This window comes from Phlebotomus papatasi, chromosome 2 (assembly GCF_024763615.1).
Source record: "Phlebotomus papatasi isolate M1 chromosome 2, Ppap_2.1, whole genome shotgun sequence".
Lineage (NCBI taxonomy): Eukaryota > Metazoa > Arthropoda > Insecta > Diptera > Psychodidae > Phlebotomus > Phlebotomus papatasi.
The window spans coordinates 87,415,032-87,433,852 of NC_077223.1; the positions used below are offsets into that span (position 1 = coordinate 87,415,032).

At 34.1% G+C, this 18,821-nt stretch overlaps 1 protein-coding gene across 6 annotated transcripts in view; it reads left to right on the forward strand.

Moving 5' to 3' along the window:
- The first annotated feature begins 1,429 nt into the window (after positions 1-1,429).
- Positions 1,430-18,821, forward strand: part of LOC129804903 (nocturnin) — a 46,749-nt gene continuing 29,357 nt past the window's right edge. Inside the window, exon 1 of one of the 6 annotated variants that reach the window (XM_055852669.1) lies at positions 1,430-1,636. In XM_055852669.1, coding sequence (XP_055708644.1) covers positions 1,593-1,636 — 44 coding nt within the window. In that variant the 5' untranslated portion in view covers positions 1,430-1,592. Of the gene's footprint in view, positions 1,637-1,787; positions 2,037-7,388; positions 8,160-18,821 lie in introns of those variants that run through there. The other 5 variants (XM_055852668.1, XM_055852670.1, XM_055852666.1 and 2 more) reach the window with 5 other exon arrangements.

Below are 18,821 nucleotides of genomic sequence, written 5' to 3' on the forward strand. Positions count from 1 at the left end.
CGGTTAAGAACCGATGAATAATTTTTGACCGACGAAAATCAATTTTATCAGTCTTAAAACTACTTTGTGGGGTTTTTTTTAGTGATTTATGAATCAGTTCAAATCGGTTGTGAATCGGTAAACCGTAAGGGAGACCGGGGCAGAATTATTCAGCAAATAATATTTTTCCTTGCCTATAATTTGGGAAAACATGTTTGAATAAGCCTGATAAGTATTTCAGTGAATAGGGAGGAAGTTTATTACTCTTAATAAATAGTAGTTTGCTCAAAAATCTTATTAAAGAAAACTGTAAGACTCCGCTGTCTAATTCTATCAGTGGATAATTCTGATCTGGTCTCCTCTAAAGTTCGAGCACTTCGCAGAGCCTAATACGGGCTTCAGACCTAAGACTTAGCCATATGGCTTAACTCCTCTAATTTCTAATCAGGCACGACTTTTTAGAAAATTGTTGTTTAGGATCGGATTATAAGGGCAAATTGGATTTTGAAAAATCAATAAAATTGCTCGTTATTTAGATTTTCGAGACCTTAGGGAACTGGGCTAAACCTCCAGTCTGAAGCCGGCATAAGGACGCTTTGCCACCTCTTATCTGCTATTCTTCCTTGTATAATGTTTTATAAAAGAATAGCCTTTTTTGAAAAAGGCAAAATCATAAAATTAAAATAAATAAATATTATCCAGAATTGCACGAAAAACACCGAGATTATCACAACGTTAATCGAATTTTTTGTTTCATAATTTATATTAAAATATTTTTACAAAGTGAATCAGAAGGATAATACAATAATTTACTTATTTAATATGGATATTTTTTTTGAATAAGGAGTGATAAAAGATCTCCACTTCCTTAAGCTTTATCTACATGCAATAAAATATTTAATCTATTCAAATATTTTAGTACTATCGTGTTCTACGTGTTCTACCATTGGCTAGAGCTTTGAAAGCTTTCAAGCTCTAGCCAATCAGAACACGCGATGACATTAAAATATTTTGTAGGATTGAATTTTTTATTTAAAGTGGATAAAGTGTATTAGTCTTTTGTTTACAATTGACTGAATATACAAAACTGTTTTAACAACTGTGAGAGAACTAAACTAACACCCAGAGAATTATGAAATAGCAAGGAAAAAAAAACAAGTCTAAATAGTAAAAAGTTTATTATATTTAGAATATGTGAGAGAATGTCGATGAGAAATGTATATTGATAGAGATGAAGAAACTGAAATTGAAATTAAAAGATGAATATATAAAATTATATATTGTAAATATATTAGAAAATTATTTAAATACGGTGGATGTTTGGTTTTCCTTCGCAATTTCCCATTCTGGTGCTTTGTGGCTCACGTGGGGAAGCTATCTGAGCTAGCTACTAGACAATTAGTGCAACCTTTTGTGAATCTTTTTTTTTTAAATCTATTTTTAAGGTAATTTTCGTGCTGGAGTGTGAGAGGAAAATTTGCGTGATGTGATTTTTGTGTGAGGAAAATCGATCTAACAGTCGAAGGAGAATTTTCAGTGAAAGCAAACAGAATATTTTACTGAGGTGGTTCAGTGGAATAATTGTTGTGAGATAAAGAGGAACGCCTGAGACAATGGAATGCGATGATATGGCCCAATTGGCCAATCTCCTATGCAGGTGAGTGTATTAACACTGAACTCTCAATTAATTAACTCAAAAATCCCGGCAATTCCGGTATTTCTACCCAATGACGTCACTATTAAATCAACAATCCCCCTCTTCATCTAAAAAAAAAAAAAATTCACTGCATGCAAATCTCTTTGGTGTACTCTCACTCGAAGTTTCTGGGTGACAAGTGATGAGAGAAAAGAGGAATATCCATGAAGTGGAAGCGCGAGTTCGTTTGGTGTTTTCTTAGCAACTTTAGCCACTTAGCACGTAAGTTTCATCTGCAAGTGTGATATAAAAGTGTTTACTGTTTCACTTGAAAAAAATCCTGAGGATTGTGTCGATCCTTTGGTCAACAGATGAGTGTTTTCCGTTGGTCGGAAAAGCGATCACAGGCATATCGAAGTGTGTAAGTCTGACAATTTTGGCCTTCGTCAGAGAAACTTGATGCGAGTGTGGCATGATTTTCCTTCGTGTTAGTGTAAGTTTTGTGGGGGGGAGACCATGCCAATGCTCCAACAAATGTGGAGCTTTTCCCCAGCTAGAGAAGCCTCACAAATGTTTCCCGCGCTCGAGTCCCACACAATTCGCGCGCAATTTGATGAGAAATGTATGCCAATTAGACGAATCCGTGTCGAAAATGATGAACCACTAAAACTAAATAGGGGAAAGTGACCGACCATGCTTGATACTGTAAAATGATGTCCAAGGTTTGTGATTTTTGTCCGATTAACACACAAACCGAAGCGATTCTTCCTCTATGACAAAAAAAAGTCTCACTTATTAGGTTCATAATCCCACCTCAAATAGTTCCTGGAAATCCTTAGGTTTTCCTCAAAAAGAAAATGGAAATTCAGTGGCGATTTTTATATAAGTTGGGTCCGGGGCCTTCCTGTATAATAATTCATTCGACTATTCGAAGGCCCATTTTTACTGTAAAAATTTCACCGGATACAAAAAATTGAACATCACTATTTAGACGGAACTCTAATCTATCTGCTTAAATCGTTTGTACGACTGGTTATTAGTTTTAAAATCACTTTTATGTTATTTTTCTAAGCCATGTATTTATGACATTAGGGCGCTAGCGAAAACCATTTTTTCACTTTGAGTCCATGAAAATGTCAATCTGCAAACTTAAAATTCAGGCAACAGGGTTGAAGGCTATGTCAATTGTCGATAAAATTGGAGGATTACAATAGGTGTAATTATGAAAGAATCACATCTAATGATAGAGTTGCCACATTTAAATTATCATTCATGGACCCTTCTTAAAATATAGGATAGACACAGGTAGAATTTATGAATTTGTCACCTCCCACAAAAACAGTGTCCCCAAGTAAAAATATTTTTACATAAATATTAGTACTGATGAACCCTCTATGTGCCTATGATAGTAGTTTTCCTGATCAGCAATATTAATTAAGAAATACTTATGAAATATCATGTATCGAAATTACAGTTTTGGACCCATTTTTGACTTTTGCTTCCTGAAACTAGGAAAAAAGAGTTGGGATCCTAATTTTTTTAGGAAATGTGAGTTATAGGACTAGCTATTAAAATATATTGCTATGAGTCACAATTATTGATTAACATAGGAAAAAAATAGTTATTATCAAGCTTGGATCGTATCAAGCATGGGCACTTTCCCCTACAGTAGACTCTCGCTCAATCGGCTCTTTTTCAATCGGACGAAAAATTTTGTTGACAATTTTAACGTTTAATTATGAAGCTAATTTGCTTAAATCGCTGTAGTTCTTCCTATTTTATCGTGATTCTTTATAATTGAGTGCTTTTTGTGGAATTTACAAAGACTTTGACGCCCAAATCTATCGATAAACCGGATGACATTTCGCCCCAAATGCCCAATTGAGAGAGAGTCTACTGTACTTAAACAATTATTATTTTAAATTTTTGAAAGTTTGCGAAATAAAACAAAAAAAATCTATAAAAAAGAAGTGGAGTACCTTTGAATTGTGACACCTTTGAAATAGGTTTTTTTCTTTATTTTTTAAAAAGAAATTGACCTTACCATGACCTTACCAATTCTGAAGCTGAAACGGTCTTCAGACTATACAGACAGGTAAACAGGATTAGAGCTCAGTTCTCACAAATTTGGAATTTTTGAAATATAAGCAATTTCAGTGATTTTTTATAAGCTGTACGATCAATTGCCTTTAATAAACAATTAACAAAGCGTTAAGCCACATAGATAAGATAAGATACCTTTAAGGACGATTAGGTCACCCGTGATCCAAAAATGAAACTTTTCCAATGTCCTTCTAAAGCTGTATTTTGCTCTAAAAGGTTAGAAAAAATGATTTTTTCTGACCCTTAATTTTTGATCTTATCGTCCTTAAAGGGTTAATATGGTCTTCAGACCTCAGACTTATACCGGTTTCAGACCTAAGGTTTAGCACAGTTCCTGATGATCCCGAAACTCAAAATAGCAACCAAGTTTATTGGTTTTACAAAATTTAATGGATCGCTTGCCCATATTGTCCAATCTTAAGTGATAATTTTTCAAAAAATCTTAATGGAAACGAAATTAGAGGAGATAAGTCATATGGCTAAGCCTTAGGTCTGTATTAGTCGTATGGTTTAACGTCTCAGTCAAGAAATTTTGACATAAAATTGGACATTGAGCGTAAATAGTCCATTAGATTCTAAAAAACCAATAAAAATGTTTGTTATGTAGAATTTTAAGACCTTCAGGAACTGTGCTAAACCTCTAGTCTGAAGACTACATAAGGCTCAAATAGAATCAAGCTGATCCTCGTGAATTTTTATCCTGTAAAATGTGGCAGTAAAGATTTTTTTCAAACTGCCATACACTTGAGAGTTTAGGATCATTGATTAGAGGCCCTTTGGTTTTACTGTATGGAATTCGGCCGACAAGTTTACGTAATGTAGAGAACAGCGAGAGGCCCTTGGTATCATTTTCCTTTACATAGTTCTTAATTGCCAAATTTTAACAGGATAAATATTCTCGAGTATCAGTTCGTGTGCTTTTAAGCCTGAAAGTTGTATAAATTACATTATGATAAGGCCCAGTTCCATTTAAAAATAGAAGTTTTAAAGTCCTATTACAAATGTTTCACAATTCAAAGATACCCTACTCCTCCAACATTTAGATTAAAATTTTTAAAATTATAATCAAAGTCTAATAAAATATAATAAGAAACACCAAAAGTTGCAGGAACTTAACAATGGGCATAAATGGGAGGTGATCCAACCCTTCGGCAGTGATGGGCCTAGGTCCATTTTGTAGATATTGGTGAATGACTTAAAAATTACCAAGGCCCAAGCCAAAAAGGATTGTCAATCCTTAGAAAATTCACGATATCTTTCTGCAAAATCACAACTTAGACATTTTATAAAAGCCAGCAAATAATTTTTTTGCTTCTCATTTATGAAAAACATATTCGAAATAGCCTGATAAATATTTTAAAGAATAGGAATGAAGTTTACTACTCTAATTGAATAGTTAGTTTGTGCAATATTCCTTGTGAGTTTTAACCTATAACACCCCGCTGTCTCTTTTTGTCCCGGTCTCCTGTAAATAAAATCCCTGAAGATCATAGGGTAGAAAAAGGTGGAAGTTATCAATGAAATTCTGATGAAAATATTTCAGAACTGTGTATTCCTATTTTAAGAGATTTTTTCTTGTTTAAGATAATGTTTAAATGTCTAAATTTATTAAAAAAAATCTTGATAAACATCTTTTTCAACCCCAAAGAATATTTTCATGAAAGAGACAAGTCATCCCGATCAGTAGTTTTTGTGAATATCCAGGATATTCAGGTACATATATAACAGGAAATTTAAGAAAATTACAGGTAAAACGATAAATAAGGATATACTTAGTTCTGGAAAAATCGTACTTGAGTTCTCCTTTACAAATGGTTTTTGTACATAAATACTCTCAGATTTTATTATTTTGAGATAACAGGAGTTTAATCAATTAATTTTAATCATTTTTTAGGAATTTTCACATTAGGATGCCTCAGGATCTTGATGTGATTGTCAATATGTATCTTTGTGAGATATGATCAGAATGGGACTTATGTGGGGGAAAGTACTTTCCCTTCGAACGTTCATGCCTTTCGAACGAATAGTGTGGATTTTTATTTATTTTTCCAAAGAGACTTACACATTTTTGTTAAATATTAGTTAGCCTATTGACAATTATTGGTAATTATTTGATAATTATGCGCAAGTCCCTTAGGAAAATTAAAGGAAATTCACATTATTCGAAGGTATAAACGTTCGAAGGGGGAGTACTTTCCCCTAATAGTATTGCGAATTTTCGTGATAAACTCGAGAGTAGGGCAACAATGAAGTCCAGTGTCCAGGGAGCATCGAATAGCTATTACAAGAAGCTCAATGATGCTTTTATTTAGTAAAGGGTTCGTCTTAATCCTTTGTCATATTAATCGTATTAGGTGAGATTCTTAATAATCTCACCTACTATAATCCTACTAAAATTTCATTTTATTCTTTTATTATTTCTAAAAAAATATTCTTAGTTCTTAAACAGCAAAATATTGCAAAATGATTTAGTTTCTATTGCATTATCAAGAATTAGGATGATAGCAAATACTTTTCTTACTGATATTCTAAAACTTTCCCTACTGTTTTTTTTTATTTCAATTTTTCATTTAGTTTTCTGGAGGACAGTGACAGTAGCTCTGAAAATGCAACCAGTTTTACTGCAAATTTTTCCCTGTTTTCGTACACATTTCACAAGATATCTCCAAAACTGCGTAGGTTGCCAATTTGGGGTTTTTGGTTGCCTTTTCGTTATTAAATTGGCTTTTATTTTGTATTAGTATTTTTGATAATTCATTCTACAATGTCAGAAAACAGCTAATAAACTCAAAAATTTTTTCGGCACGCTAGAAACATATGGGAAACTTGGGAAATGTCATGTCCCTGGTTTTCTGCCTTTTTATTTTAATATTGCTTTAATCGATTTTTCTAATTTTTAAGCTTTCTTTTTAAAAAGCCGTTTTTATACAATAAAGAGTTTTTACAATCGAAATGGAACTATGATTGTGAGAAATGAGATCAGAAGAGGTGATCTTATCTATCTTAACAGCTGCATTTAATGAGATCACAATGTTGAATTATAGTGAAATCTTTATTACAACAAACATTGCTGATAAGAATTTTAAATATTTTATAATGTTTACTAATATATGAGGTAGGTTCGGTAGGTTATAAGGGCGTTTGGGGTGATGAAAACTTGTGAAATTCTCATACGGAAGTAGCGACTTCAATATGGTTCAGAAGTGATCTATTTTACGTGAAAGATATTAAAGTATCTTAACATAACGAGGTCATGAAATTTGTTTTATAAATCAAGTGAATATTAAATGATATACCCTAAAATTATTAAAATAGTACAAATAGTTCATTCAGTTCAGTAATTGATCGAGTATCCGCATAGCAACCAAAATTATTCCAGTTGTTTTATTGTTATTTCCAAAATCGCGTACGAGTGATGAAACTTTGAAGGAGTTGTTTCATAATTTTTATATCAAAACTGTATCCAAATTCTCTGGCATTTCTTCCTAAACATCTGACCCATCTGACTAAGTCGTTATGCAACATTGCATGGATGCACAAGAGAGTGAGACAGATGCCATCATTGAAAGTTTTAAAATAATCTCAACAGACGCGTCCTCCTTATTTTGTCGCCATTTCTCCCATTCTGTCTCATGCTTAAAGTCTCAATAAATCACGGAAGAAATGGTTTTAATGTGCGACAGGGTAGGACTGAATAATCAGTGTGACAGAGATGACTGCCCGTTTCGAGTGAGACAATTTTTTTATTTAATATTTTGTACATTTTGTACTTGGGTTCAGTGTGATAAGAACCTCTCCGACGAACAGAGTAGACGCTTCTCTCATTCGCGCACCGATAACGCGCCATAGAGTGCGATATCAGGCCGGGAGTTTCAGCGAAATTACACAATCTTGCTGGGATCTTCGAGTTGAACAGAGCTCCTTGGAAAGGCTTCACAACTTGATCCTGTTTATCAGTGAAACTCAAGTGTTTGGCTCTTTGCAAGCGATTTGTAGCAGCGGTTTGAACCGTTTCTGTTCGGTTTTACTAAGAGTAGTAAGTGCGAGTTGATTAAAATTCGCTGTTCTTCCCGGCTCTGTATTTGGTGCTACTGATTGAGGAAGCTAAAAAAAAAATTGTGGAGGTTATCAGTGTTTAGTGATTGTAATTTATCTGGACGGGAGAATTGTGTATCGCGAACACCATGAAGGAGCGATAAAAATCTGTCTACGAATTGCGCCAATTTTATCAACATTGTTGATAGAGTTTAGTTCTGCCTTTGACCGTATTGGGCTCAAGGACAATACGTTCGCTTTTGTTGCTATTCTTGGCAGTTTAGTCTAGTATTTTAATATTCATTTAATATTGCTAAGACACCTCTAGAAGTCCTAAGCATGAATACTTGAAGTGCTTTTTAGTAGTCTGTGCTAATTAATTTAAAGGATTGTTGACCGAAATATGGTGAGTTGATCAATTTATTTTTTATAGGTTGGATTCTCCTCTTTCCGCCACTTTAAATTAATTGAAACACCGTATAACAGAAAAAGTACTACTATCAAGGGGTGAATCACATGGAGACATTATAAGCGAAATTTTAGAAACCTCAGAAATTTGCTCTAAAATTCGGTAAATTTCCGAGAAACCTGAAAAGATTTTACAAGAGTAAAAAAGTCAAAAATTTTTTGTTTTGCGAAACCTTCGAAACCCAAGAAAATTTACTAGAAAACTTACACCATTTACAAAATTCCCTAAAGAGATTTTCAAAAAGTTTAACATAATTTTATAATTAAAAAAAAATAAAATAAAAAATAAAAAATTATGACCGAAATTCGAAATTCGACTTTTCGAAGTTTTGACTAACAAAAACCACGAGAAACCGAATAAAGATGACAAGAAATATCAGAAATTTTGTTTTGTAATTCGAACTGATATTCCTTAAAACGTTTTGCAAAACCAAGAAAAGCAGAAAATTACAGAAGGAATTACGGAGAAGGATGGTATTCGAAATATCCACGAAATGCTTTACGAAATTTCGAAAACCCATGGAATATTATGAAAGTCAAGACTTTTTTCGCAATCCGAGGAACGAAGTAAGGAAAAATACGAGAAACCAAAACCTATAAAGGATGAATTCGTACTACCATACGGGGGGATCCGTGTTGAGTGAAAACGGATTGAATGACACTCATTTGACTTGCCCGCTACGGATTTTTTGAAATGTCTCTAAATGCCTCGCGTGGATAAATTTGAAATGTATTTCTTATGGCCCCCACACACCTTTCAGATCGGTAAAATTTCATTAAATCAAAATTCACATATTTTCTTTCTCAAAAAATTTGCATATGTCTACCTCATTTTAGTCTCATTTCCGAATGTCAAGAAATTCTAAATAATAAGCTTTTGTATTGGTTTCTTATACGGGCTTCAGACCTAAGACTTAGCCATCTGGCTTAATTCCTGTAATTGCACGATTTTTTAGGAAATTGTTGTTTAGAATTCGATATAAGGGCAAATTAGATTTTAAAAAAATAATTAAAATTACTTGTTATTTAGACACACAGGCTCGAGTGGCGACGGGTCCTGAGTCAGGCCAAGACCAGTAATTGGTTGTAGCGCCGGATAAGTAGTATTTAGATTTTTGAGACCTTCGGGAACTGGGCTAAACCTCCAGTCTGAAGTCGGCATTAGAATCTGATGAATCATTTACCCTTAACATCCAATCCTAAGTCAAAATTTTCTTACAAATCTTGAGTGATAAAAATACAGAGAAGTTAAGCCATAAGGCTTAAGCTCTAAGTCTGAAGCCCATATTACACAAAATGTAAAGCAATCTATAATAACGCTTTTGCAGGATCAAGTCCAATAAAATTAAGACATTTATCGAGCGCAAGCATAATCCAAAAATAAATACCGTATCGGAAATGTTGGATCTTAGAAATGTTACTAGGTGAGGCCAGTAGGGGAATTCTGTAATTTTCGTGGCATTATCACGCGTGAGTTTGAAACCTGACAATGCCATTCGAGCTTTTTTTGTCATATCATATGAGTTCGAAAATGCAATTCATTGAATTTTTAATGAAATTCTTTGATGATTTTATGAAAATACAGTACGTCTTGGTTGATTTGTTTAACAAAATTCATTGTCATTTGAATTGCCAGAAATCTCAAATATGTGACTTCTGACAATGTCACGGCTGCAGAATCGCATTTTCGAAAAAGCTCTCCTAAGATTCGAACCCAATTTGTCATATGGCATTGCCAGAGCGTTACAGAATTCTCCCCCAGGTCAGAGTTATCCATGAAATGAAAATTTTCTTGGCCAATAATTTGTGAAAATATGCTTGAAACATACTGATAAATATTTTAATGGATTTTAAGGAATTAATTACTCTAAATATTTAGTTTGTTCAATATTCTTTCTAAGGAAACCTATAACAGCCCAGTATCTATTTCTACCCTTTAACTAAGCTGCCTCAGTCTCCCCTAACCTAGTCCTTTTTTAGGGAAGCTTTTAAGCTCTTTACGGTGCTACTGGCTTCTGCTACCACAATATCAAATCTCGTGTTCCATAATCGAATTTCTGTCAAATGTAGAACGTAAAGGCCCAAATAGACCTAGGCTGATCCTGAAAGATATGCGTCTGTATAATGTGCCAGTAAAGACTTATCCCAAACTATCACACACTGAAGACTTACGATCATTGATTAGTGGTCTATTGCATTAATTTTCTTAACCTAATTCTTTTTGACCAATTTTATAGACTAAATATTCTTGAGGATCAGTTTGGACGGATAAAAGGTGCAAACGGTTACTAGCCTTAAGAGAGTTTATTCCTTTTTAATCCTCAGAAACTCATCTTGATAAACTAATAATCAAAAATTTTCCAAAGTTTGACAAAATCTGAGAAATTAGAAACTCTTGTCTGAAAAATACGGGAATGACTCACCCCTTGCAATAAATATTATTTTGAAAGAGAACAAAAGCGTACTTGTTTACCAAAACGCGTTATTCTTTTTTGTTTTAAATTTATTTTATAAATGGCACATAGTGGTGCCAGAATGGCGGAAAGCGGTTAATCCACCCTAGTTCTTTATTAGTTTGTGGTTGTTTGATGTTGAAAATGGGTAAGAATGTCCGTTGAGCGTGAAAGTTCTTTGCACTCGCGCTCGGGAGTCACTCTTATGCGTGTGATTGGAATGAATCATGAGGAAGAATTGCTTAACAACAGTGATTTATTTAAACATATGCCACACATCCTGAGTGTATGTGTTTGTCCTCGAAAGCAAATGTTGATCAATTTGTTTACAACTTTCCTCACCCACTTCTTATTGAAATGATAAACATTGTTGCACACTCCTCCAACGGGCATGCTGCATCATCCCAACTGCCTGTAACCAACCAGCACAAGTTCACTATCCCTTATCACTTTGAAAAAAAATATCATCCAGGGGACAATGCTTCAGGGCATATGACGTCAATTGGTTCGTCTTTCAATTGTCTCTGTCCTGATTAATTTAACTCGCAAGTGACAGAGAACTCATTTAAATGCAAAAAATTACACAAACCTTCTTGATAGTATTTTAGGGCTTTTGACTTTTTTGGTGACTTTAATTCTGGAAGAAAAGGCACGACTCTATGAGATAGGCTTATCAGACTTTAACTGTCTGCCCAAAAGTGAACTGCCATATTTCAAATGTACAACAATAGTTGCGTAAAAGTCACAAGGAATGATAAAAAAAGATTGTACATGGATTGAACACTTTGCAAGAGATATATTCTAAAATTAGAACATACTGGCATTTGGCTCATAATTATAAAATGATTTTATTATTCGGAAAAATAAATACGCCAAAGTCCTTCTTGAATTCCATTTAAGATATTTTTTATGTAAATATTTATTATAGAATGTATACATTCTTCAAGAATATAATTTTAAATACCTTTAAAAATTACAAAAGTGGAATTCAATTAGAATCAAGGGGTTAGATTAAACATTCTATAGACATTAGGCTTGATATTGTCTGTTGAATTAGCAACTGTGCCAATTGCAATTGCTTTGTGTCTGCATTCTTTGCAAACGACGCATCGTTTATAAAGAAATGGTTAGCACAGTAGCTGATCCAATTGACGATATGTAACTAAATATCTTAACCTGTTTTTACAAAGTATAAAGTTCTCGAAAAAATTGGATTGACATGGTACAGGAAAGGTGCAATTATATTAGGGCTTCTTTTGTAATTTGTTTTGTTACCCTTCTGACGACACTTCGTCTTTTCGAAATCAAACTGTTTTTAGTGATTTTTCTTTGTATCTGCATTTGTTGGTATGGATTATAAGTACCACTGCGGGAAAGCAGAAAAGGAAAATGTAGTTAGAACAGTTCCATTGTAACCCTTTAAGGACGAGTGGGATACCGGTGTCCCAAAAACAAAAACATTTTTTTTTATCAAAAGAAAGGCATTTTGTCCTCCAAATTGTTAGAAAAATTAGTTTTTAACTTTGGGACGCCCGTGACCCATTCGTCCTTAAAGGGTTAAATAGACTTCCAAATTAAAAAAAAACCTTATCAAAGGCTATCAGGCTTCGCCTAAATGTTCGACTCTGCCCTCAAACATTTCATATTTTTCTCATATATATTTTTTTAATATAAATTTCCTGAAAAAATTGGGTTAGATTTATTGAAGAAATATGGAAAAAATATAAAGTGTTCGAAGTCAGAGTATGTGCGAAGTCTCAAAGCCTTCCCCTACCCCCCTAAAATTAGCCAGAAATATGACATAAATATTAAACAAAACGAATAAACAACAGTCACCTCATTGTGTTTTTCATTGGAAAACATGGTCGATCGATGAAAAATTCAATGGTGAAAAGGTACACTTTTAATTTTTCTGAGAAATTATCAAATTAAAATTTGTGAATATGAATGGATTGTCGCTTTATTTGGAGCAAAATTAACTAAATAATGAAACTGTGGTGTAGAAAATATATAAATATAATAATTTAGTACTGTATTTATCATGAAAACAATGACGTTTCCATTTGGAGTAGTGAAAAATTTCCATTTGGAGCAGGTTTTGAATTAGCTTAATTTACCCTAGTCATTTATTTTTTATTTGCAAAAATGATTTATAGGGAAGGATGGAGTGCTTGAGTGATTAAATGATAAATAAGAAAACAAATTAGTAATTAGTATAGGAAAAGTGCTGTATCTTCTTAAATAGCCAACGATCTTAGTTCGAATTTAGTTTACAAATACAAAAACAAATTAATCTTAATCTTCAGCTACCCAAAACTTCTCCCCCCACCTCTATCCTAGATTTAATGTAACTGTAACAAAGCATAAAATTACCAATAAAATGTTTATCAATAAATCACTGTGCCAAGCGGATGCAGCATTATTTTTTCTTGAGACTGCTGTATTTATAAAAGTATCAAAAGTCAAACAGAAATATTTAGAAATGAGATAATTTATGAATTTTTTGTTAAGTTAAAACAAAAAAAAAACTGAAAATCGCACGAAATGAAAACGGAATAGATAATCAAAGACGTCACAAATTTACAAACTTAATCAGTTTTTTTCTGAATTTTATCTTTACTGTCCCGATGAGTATCATAAAGTTGTAAAACGCTAAAAAGCGGTTCTTCTTGTGTTGTTTTGGTTTGTTTCACCGAATTCTTCATTTGAGAAAATGAACTAATTATTTATTTGCGCAATGTGGTTCTCAAAAGTTCCCCAAGATTTGTGCAAATAGCCTAAAAATTCCCATCATTTGAGGTCTTTAAGAGAAAAACATAAATATAAGCTTTGAGAAGCTTGTCTGTAAAATGCTGTAAGACAACCTACCTCACTGTTCAAGTTTCTCAAAGTCCAATTTATATATCTGCATAAATTTCCTTAGTAATTTCCCCAGAAAACCAGTTGCTCACTAGAATTGCGATCTCATCCAGGAATTATTCAAAAATGTTGAATTCATTCTTAGCTCTACATCACTTAATCAGCCATAAATCAATGATTTTTTGTTCATCCAAATGCTATATCTTGTACCTTTATCTCTACAAAATTTAGGAGAACTTTCAATTAATTTCATAAATTTATAATTTCAGCAAAAGTGCTGTTAATTTATCCACGCTACTTATTTCTAACTTATCAAACAATTCATTGGGGTTGAAAGGAATCTTTTTGATAACGCGGAATAATTTATTGGCAGACACTTGGGGTGATTAAGACATTTGTTAAGATTACATTGTTGCACTGTAAATATCTGCGATAACGCAACTGGAAAAGCGATAAAGTGCGAATTGATGTCATTATGTCTGAGATGGAATGGAAATGTTTCTCAAACGTGAGCACATTTTTTTTCTGCTATGGGCGACTCTCTTGAAAGGTCTTTTTATTCAAGAAAATGTGAATGCATGATAAAAAGAAATTAAACAGGGGAAAATTTTGTGACTTTGCGATATGCACTCTAATGTATACTTTAAAGTATTAAGCCCATTTATGAGTGAGCCATTTTACTTTTTGTAGTCAATTTACAGAGACAGAACAAGAGCTCTACAAGTAGATCTAGCAATAGAAATTTTATTTTATTAATTAAAAACGTCGAATTTTACCACTAAAATGAACATTTTTGATCGTTGAATAAATCATGCTCAGCACAAAAAAAAAACACATATTTAGTTATTAAAAAATAAAATTAATTAGTAAAATATTAAGTTTTAATCTGTAGGGGGAAGTGGGGCACCTTTGAAATTGGGGTTTTTCACCTATTTTTAAATAAAATTGAGCCTTATCGTGATATAATTTAGCTGCATAAACAGATTGAGAAGCTAAATTATATCACGATAAGCCTCAATTTTATTTAAAAATAGGTGAAAAATCCCAATTTCAAAGTACCCTACTTCCCCCTAATAGTGAATTTTAAAAGTAATGAAATTGAAATGTGAATTTCGGAAAATATTTACTGATCAAATTTTACTTTTTCATGGTTAGGGGAGACCGGGGTACTTTTAGCCAGAAAATGTATAGGGGGCAAGCAATATCTACTCTTAAATCTAATATACTTAGAAGGTGACCTGCTTATGCAATCGACTGGTGTGGGCTCCAGACTGTCGCGAGCTCTCCGCACTATGTCCTATCATTTGTACGACTCATGACGAACTCACGTCCGTACTCACTGAGATCGTACGATCGACTAAACTAATACAGTCGTCTCCTCCATCACCAGAGGCGCTGGCCTAGAAAGGAGACATTGTGTCTCGAATATTTAGGGTTGCCTCAGCAGAGCATTTATTGCTATAAGGCGGGAAATTTAAGCTCTACAAATGAAGCTTTTTTTTCGCGCAAGATTTGTGAAAAAATTATAAGGTTTGTGTAATGTTTTTATGTTTCATAAGCAACATTAGGATATTGGCTGTATAAAACCGTGTAGTTCAAAGCTCTAAATTTCTTGACTTTTTGTAAAGAGGATAATGAAAAAAGTATGACACATTGGCTACACGTGCCCCGGCCTGGCTAGATACAGCCGCTTTTGGGGTACTAGGGGAATGTAGGCAGCCTTCGCACATTTTTTCGTGCTTCATATTCAGGACTTTTTTCTGACTAAACTGTAAAATGGGCAGTGAATTGCACTACACTAAAAAGTTCTGAGACCTTTCAGATTTTTATGTATACCTAGTTCACTATCACAGAACTGTTGGTTTTTCCTGGACAGGAAAATGAAAAAAAAAATTTAACGATTTGTGCGATTCTTGCCCCCGGGGGCAGCGTTCACACGATGGGGATTTGGGTTCGTCATTGCTTTTTTTCTCGAAATAAATTTTATCTGCAATTAAAAATTATTTTCCGATTGTTATACTGTACCCCCGTGAAACCGCGGAAACTATCACTGCACTAAAAGAAGATCTTTAAAACACATTTTTTCATATTTTCTGGAGCACTGTTTTTTCTTCCAAATGAATATCGAAAAATTGACTATGAACATGTTACACGGTTCACACTGTCAATAACCATCGTCTCATGGAGATGGGAAGGAGACTATACGCCTGTCGAAGTGGAAATGACCACGAATGTCTCACTGTGGCTTATGAGGCTTTAGTGAAGTTATGATATTCAAGCTGGAGTTGTCTGATGGATGTGCGAACGCTCACACATTCAGTGTTTGCAACCACACACAGTGTAGTACGATGGAGAACTTTTCGCCACCGTGAAAATAATTTCCCTCCGATGCAAAAAATTATTAAACGTAAATATCATCTCAAGTATACTCTTCATCCACTGTGTAAGAGGTTTTTTTTAGAAATGATTTTAACTATGAGAAATCAAATGAAATGTGCGCCATCAAAATTATCCATTTTGGGTCAATTTTCTATATGTGATCCTATAGTACCTTTGGAAATAAAGAAAAAATTCGCATCGTTCGAAAGCTTACACGTGCGAAGCCTGCCTACATTCCCCTAATTGACACTAGTTTTCCAGATGAAATTTTAAACTGTAGATAGGGTGAAAGGAACGTCTATTGACACTTTAAGAACTCGTGTCAGCACCTATTGACACCCTACTCTGTACCATTTGGGATACGAAATTTGAACATCTTTGTTTATAGTAAAAGGTAGGGTAAGTGTGCCAAATTCCGGCCAGCTTGCAATTTCGGCCAGCTTTTTTGTTCCTCGAATTTCCATGAACTTTTAGATTTTACGTACTCTAGAGATTATACAATGCTAAAGAATAACAAAAAATGTAGATTCGACAAACGAGATGACGTGAAAAAGATATTGGAAGAATTCCCGAAAGGCAAGGAACTATGAGAATGAAGGTGGCCGAAATAGGGCACCAAAGCTTTGTCTATATTTTTATTCATTTTAAAATGTCTTAAGAATGATTTTAGAGTCAGTAAAGACGGTAAACACTTTACAAGGTTCCAAGCAACACTCTTTCAAAGAAAGAATAAAAAAAATCAATTTGAATTTAAAATATTACATTTCAAACTTAAGACTTTGACGCTTGCATGCAACTATACCGAAATTTGGCACACTTACCCTATATTACAGAAAAAACGTTATATTACTTATATTTTACTAGATACATTAAATAATTTTCAACATTTTAACGAAAGTGTCAATAGGGGTTCCTTGTCGAACAGACGTTCCTCCGACCCTACCAAATATTGTTTCGCTTGTTACACTGAAGCCCTCTGATGCTAAATATGTCACTTAAACATAAAGAAAAAGGGCTTTAACCGACTTTTTTTTTTAATGAATTTTTGTAATTGCGGCAAAATTGATGCAAACATACTGAAAAAATCTATTTCATAAATTGCTTATACAAATGACAATATCACTTGGAATATCAATAGTACTATTAGGTGAGATTCTTAACAAAATCTCACCTACTATAATCCTAACAAAATTTCATGTCGTCCGATCGACCTCAAATTTGGCCAAAATGTGTTTCGCCACTTCCTGATTCCGAATATATATGTGGCTAAGTTACGTTCCCGGCCGGCCGGCCGGCCGGCCGGCCGCTCTTTGGAGCTTAATAGCTCCTAAACTAAAAAAGATATCGACTTGCGGTTTTCGGCAAAGGTTATATATCGGGTGAAAATTGCAACTTGGTGCATAGACCCCCCACCCCCCACCCCTCCTTCCGCCATTTTGAAGACCCCCCTTTTTTTGTTTTCTCAATAGCTCCGCCCCTATGGCATTCAGCCGACTCAAATTTTAGTATGTTATAGCTGGGCCTTAGAGCTTTCCATCAATACCAAACTTAAGGTCCCCCGACCCCCCTGACCCGAGCTATAAGGGTCCAAAAAAAATTTCTAAAAATGGCCATAACTCCGGTTCTAATTGTCAGAATTTAAAAAGTGAGGGCTTTTTGGAAAGCTCTCGTGAAATGCCACTTCCCCTTCTAACATCGCAAGTTCATAAAACCACCGCTAGGGGCGCTTTTTTTAAAAAGAAAATTTTTAAATCTTAAAAGTTAAATAACTCAAAAATTCCATTGTGCATCGGGCTGAAAATTTAGTATGTTATAGCCGTTGATTATACCTATCAAACAAAAAAAACCTTAAGTCGATCCATAACCCCTGACCCGAGCTATAAGGGGTCAAAGTTCGAACATTGACCGGCCTCTATCTCCGGTTCTAATTAACATAGCGACCTAAATTTTACCTTTTTGGTTTCGTCTCGATGAGCACTTTCAGATGAAAGTTCAAAAAGTCACCACAGGTGGCGCTGTGATAGCGTCAAAATTCATCGAAATTCAAAGTCACTTTTCTCAAAAACGGCATTGTGCAAGTTAATGAAATTTTAGTATGTTGTAGTCCAGTCTAGGACGTTTCCAAAATGGTGCGTATGCGCGCTGTGGTTAAAACAGAACCGGAGATATGAGGGGTCAAAGTTCACAAAATTCAAAAAATCATATCTCCGGTTCTATGTGACCGATTTTGATGAGTGAGGGCTTAAACGAAAGATATCACCAAATGCTACAACTTTCTAGAATATTTGAACTTCGTGGGACCAACACCAGGGGCGTCACAGTCGAAAAACCAATTTCAATATCACATAACCTCAATTATCTCGACTGTCGCTGAACCGATTTTGATGATTACTTCGACATAATTGTAGAACACATTTGTCTCTACATTTCGCCCATACATCATTTTCCGCTCAGACTACGCTATCACTCCGATTTTGCCGTTTAAGTGTGAAAAAAATGATTTTTCCCATAAAAACGCTTTGAAATCACTCAGATGCCAATTTGACTGCCTCTACTCCACCAAGACACTTAAAATAGGGTTTTAAATGGAAAGTTCCGCAAAATACAACAATTCTTTGAAATAGTTGAAGCTCAACAAATGACTACTTGGGGCACTCTGGATGAAAAAACGAGTTAAGAAACAAAAAACCTCGCTTATCTTGGCTTCTGAGTAATCGATGAGATCATGTTCTATGGGAAAATTATAGAGAACATTCTGGTCTACATTTCACCCATATATCACTTTTCTATCAGTTCATCCAAATCCTTGATATTTTGGTTTAAATACAAAATTTGTATAATTTCACGAATTTGATTCAAGATAACTGAATGGCGACTCACAATTTCAGCTCCAAATCGAATTTGCATGC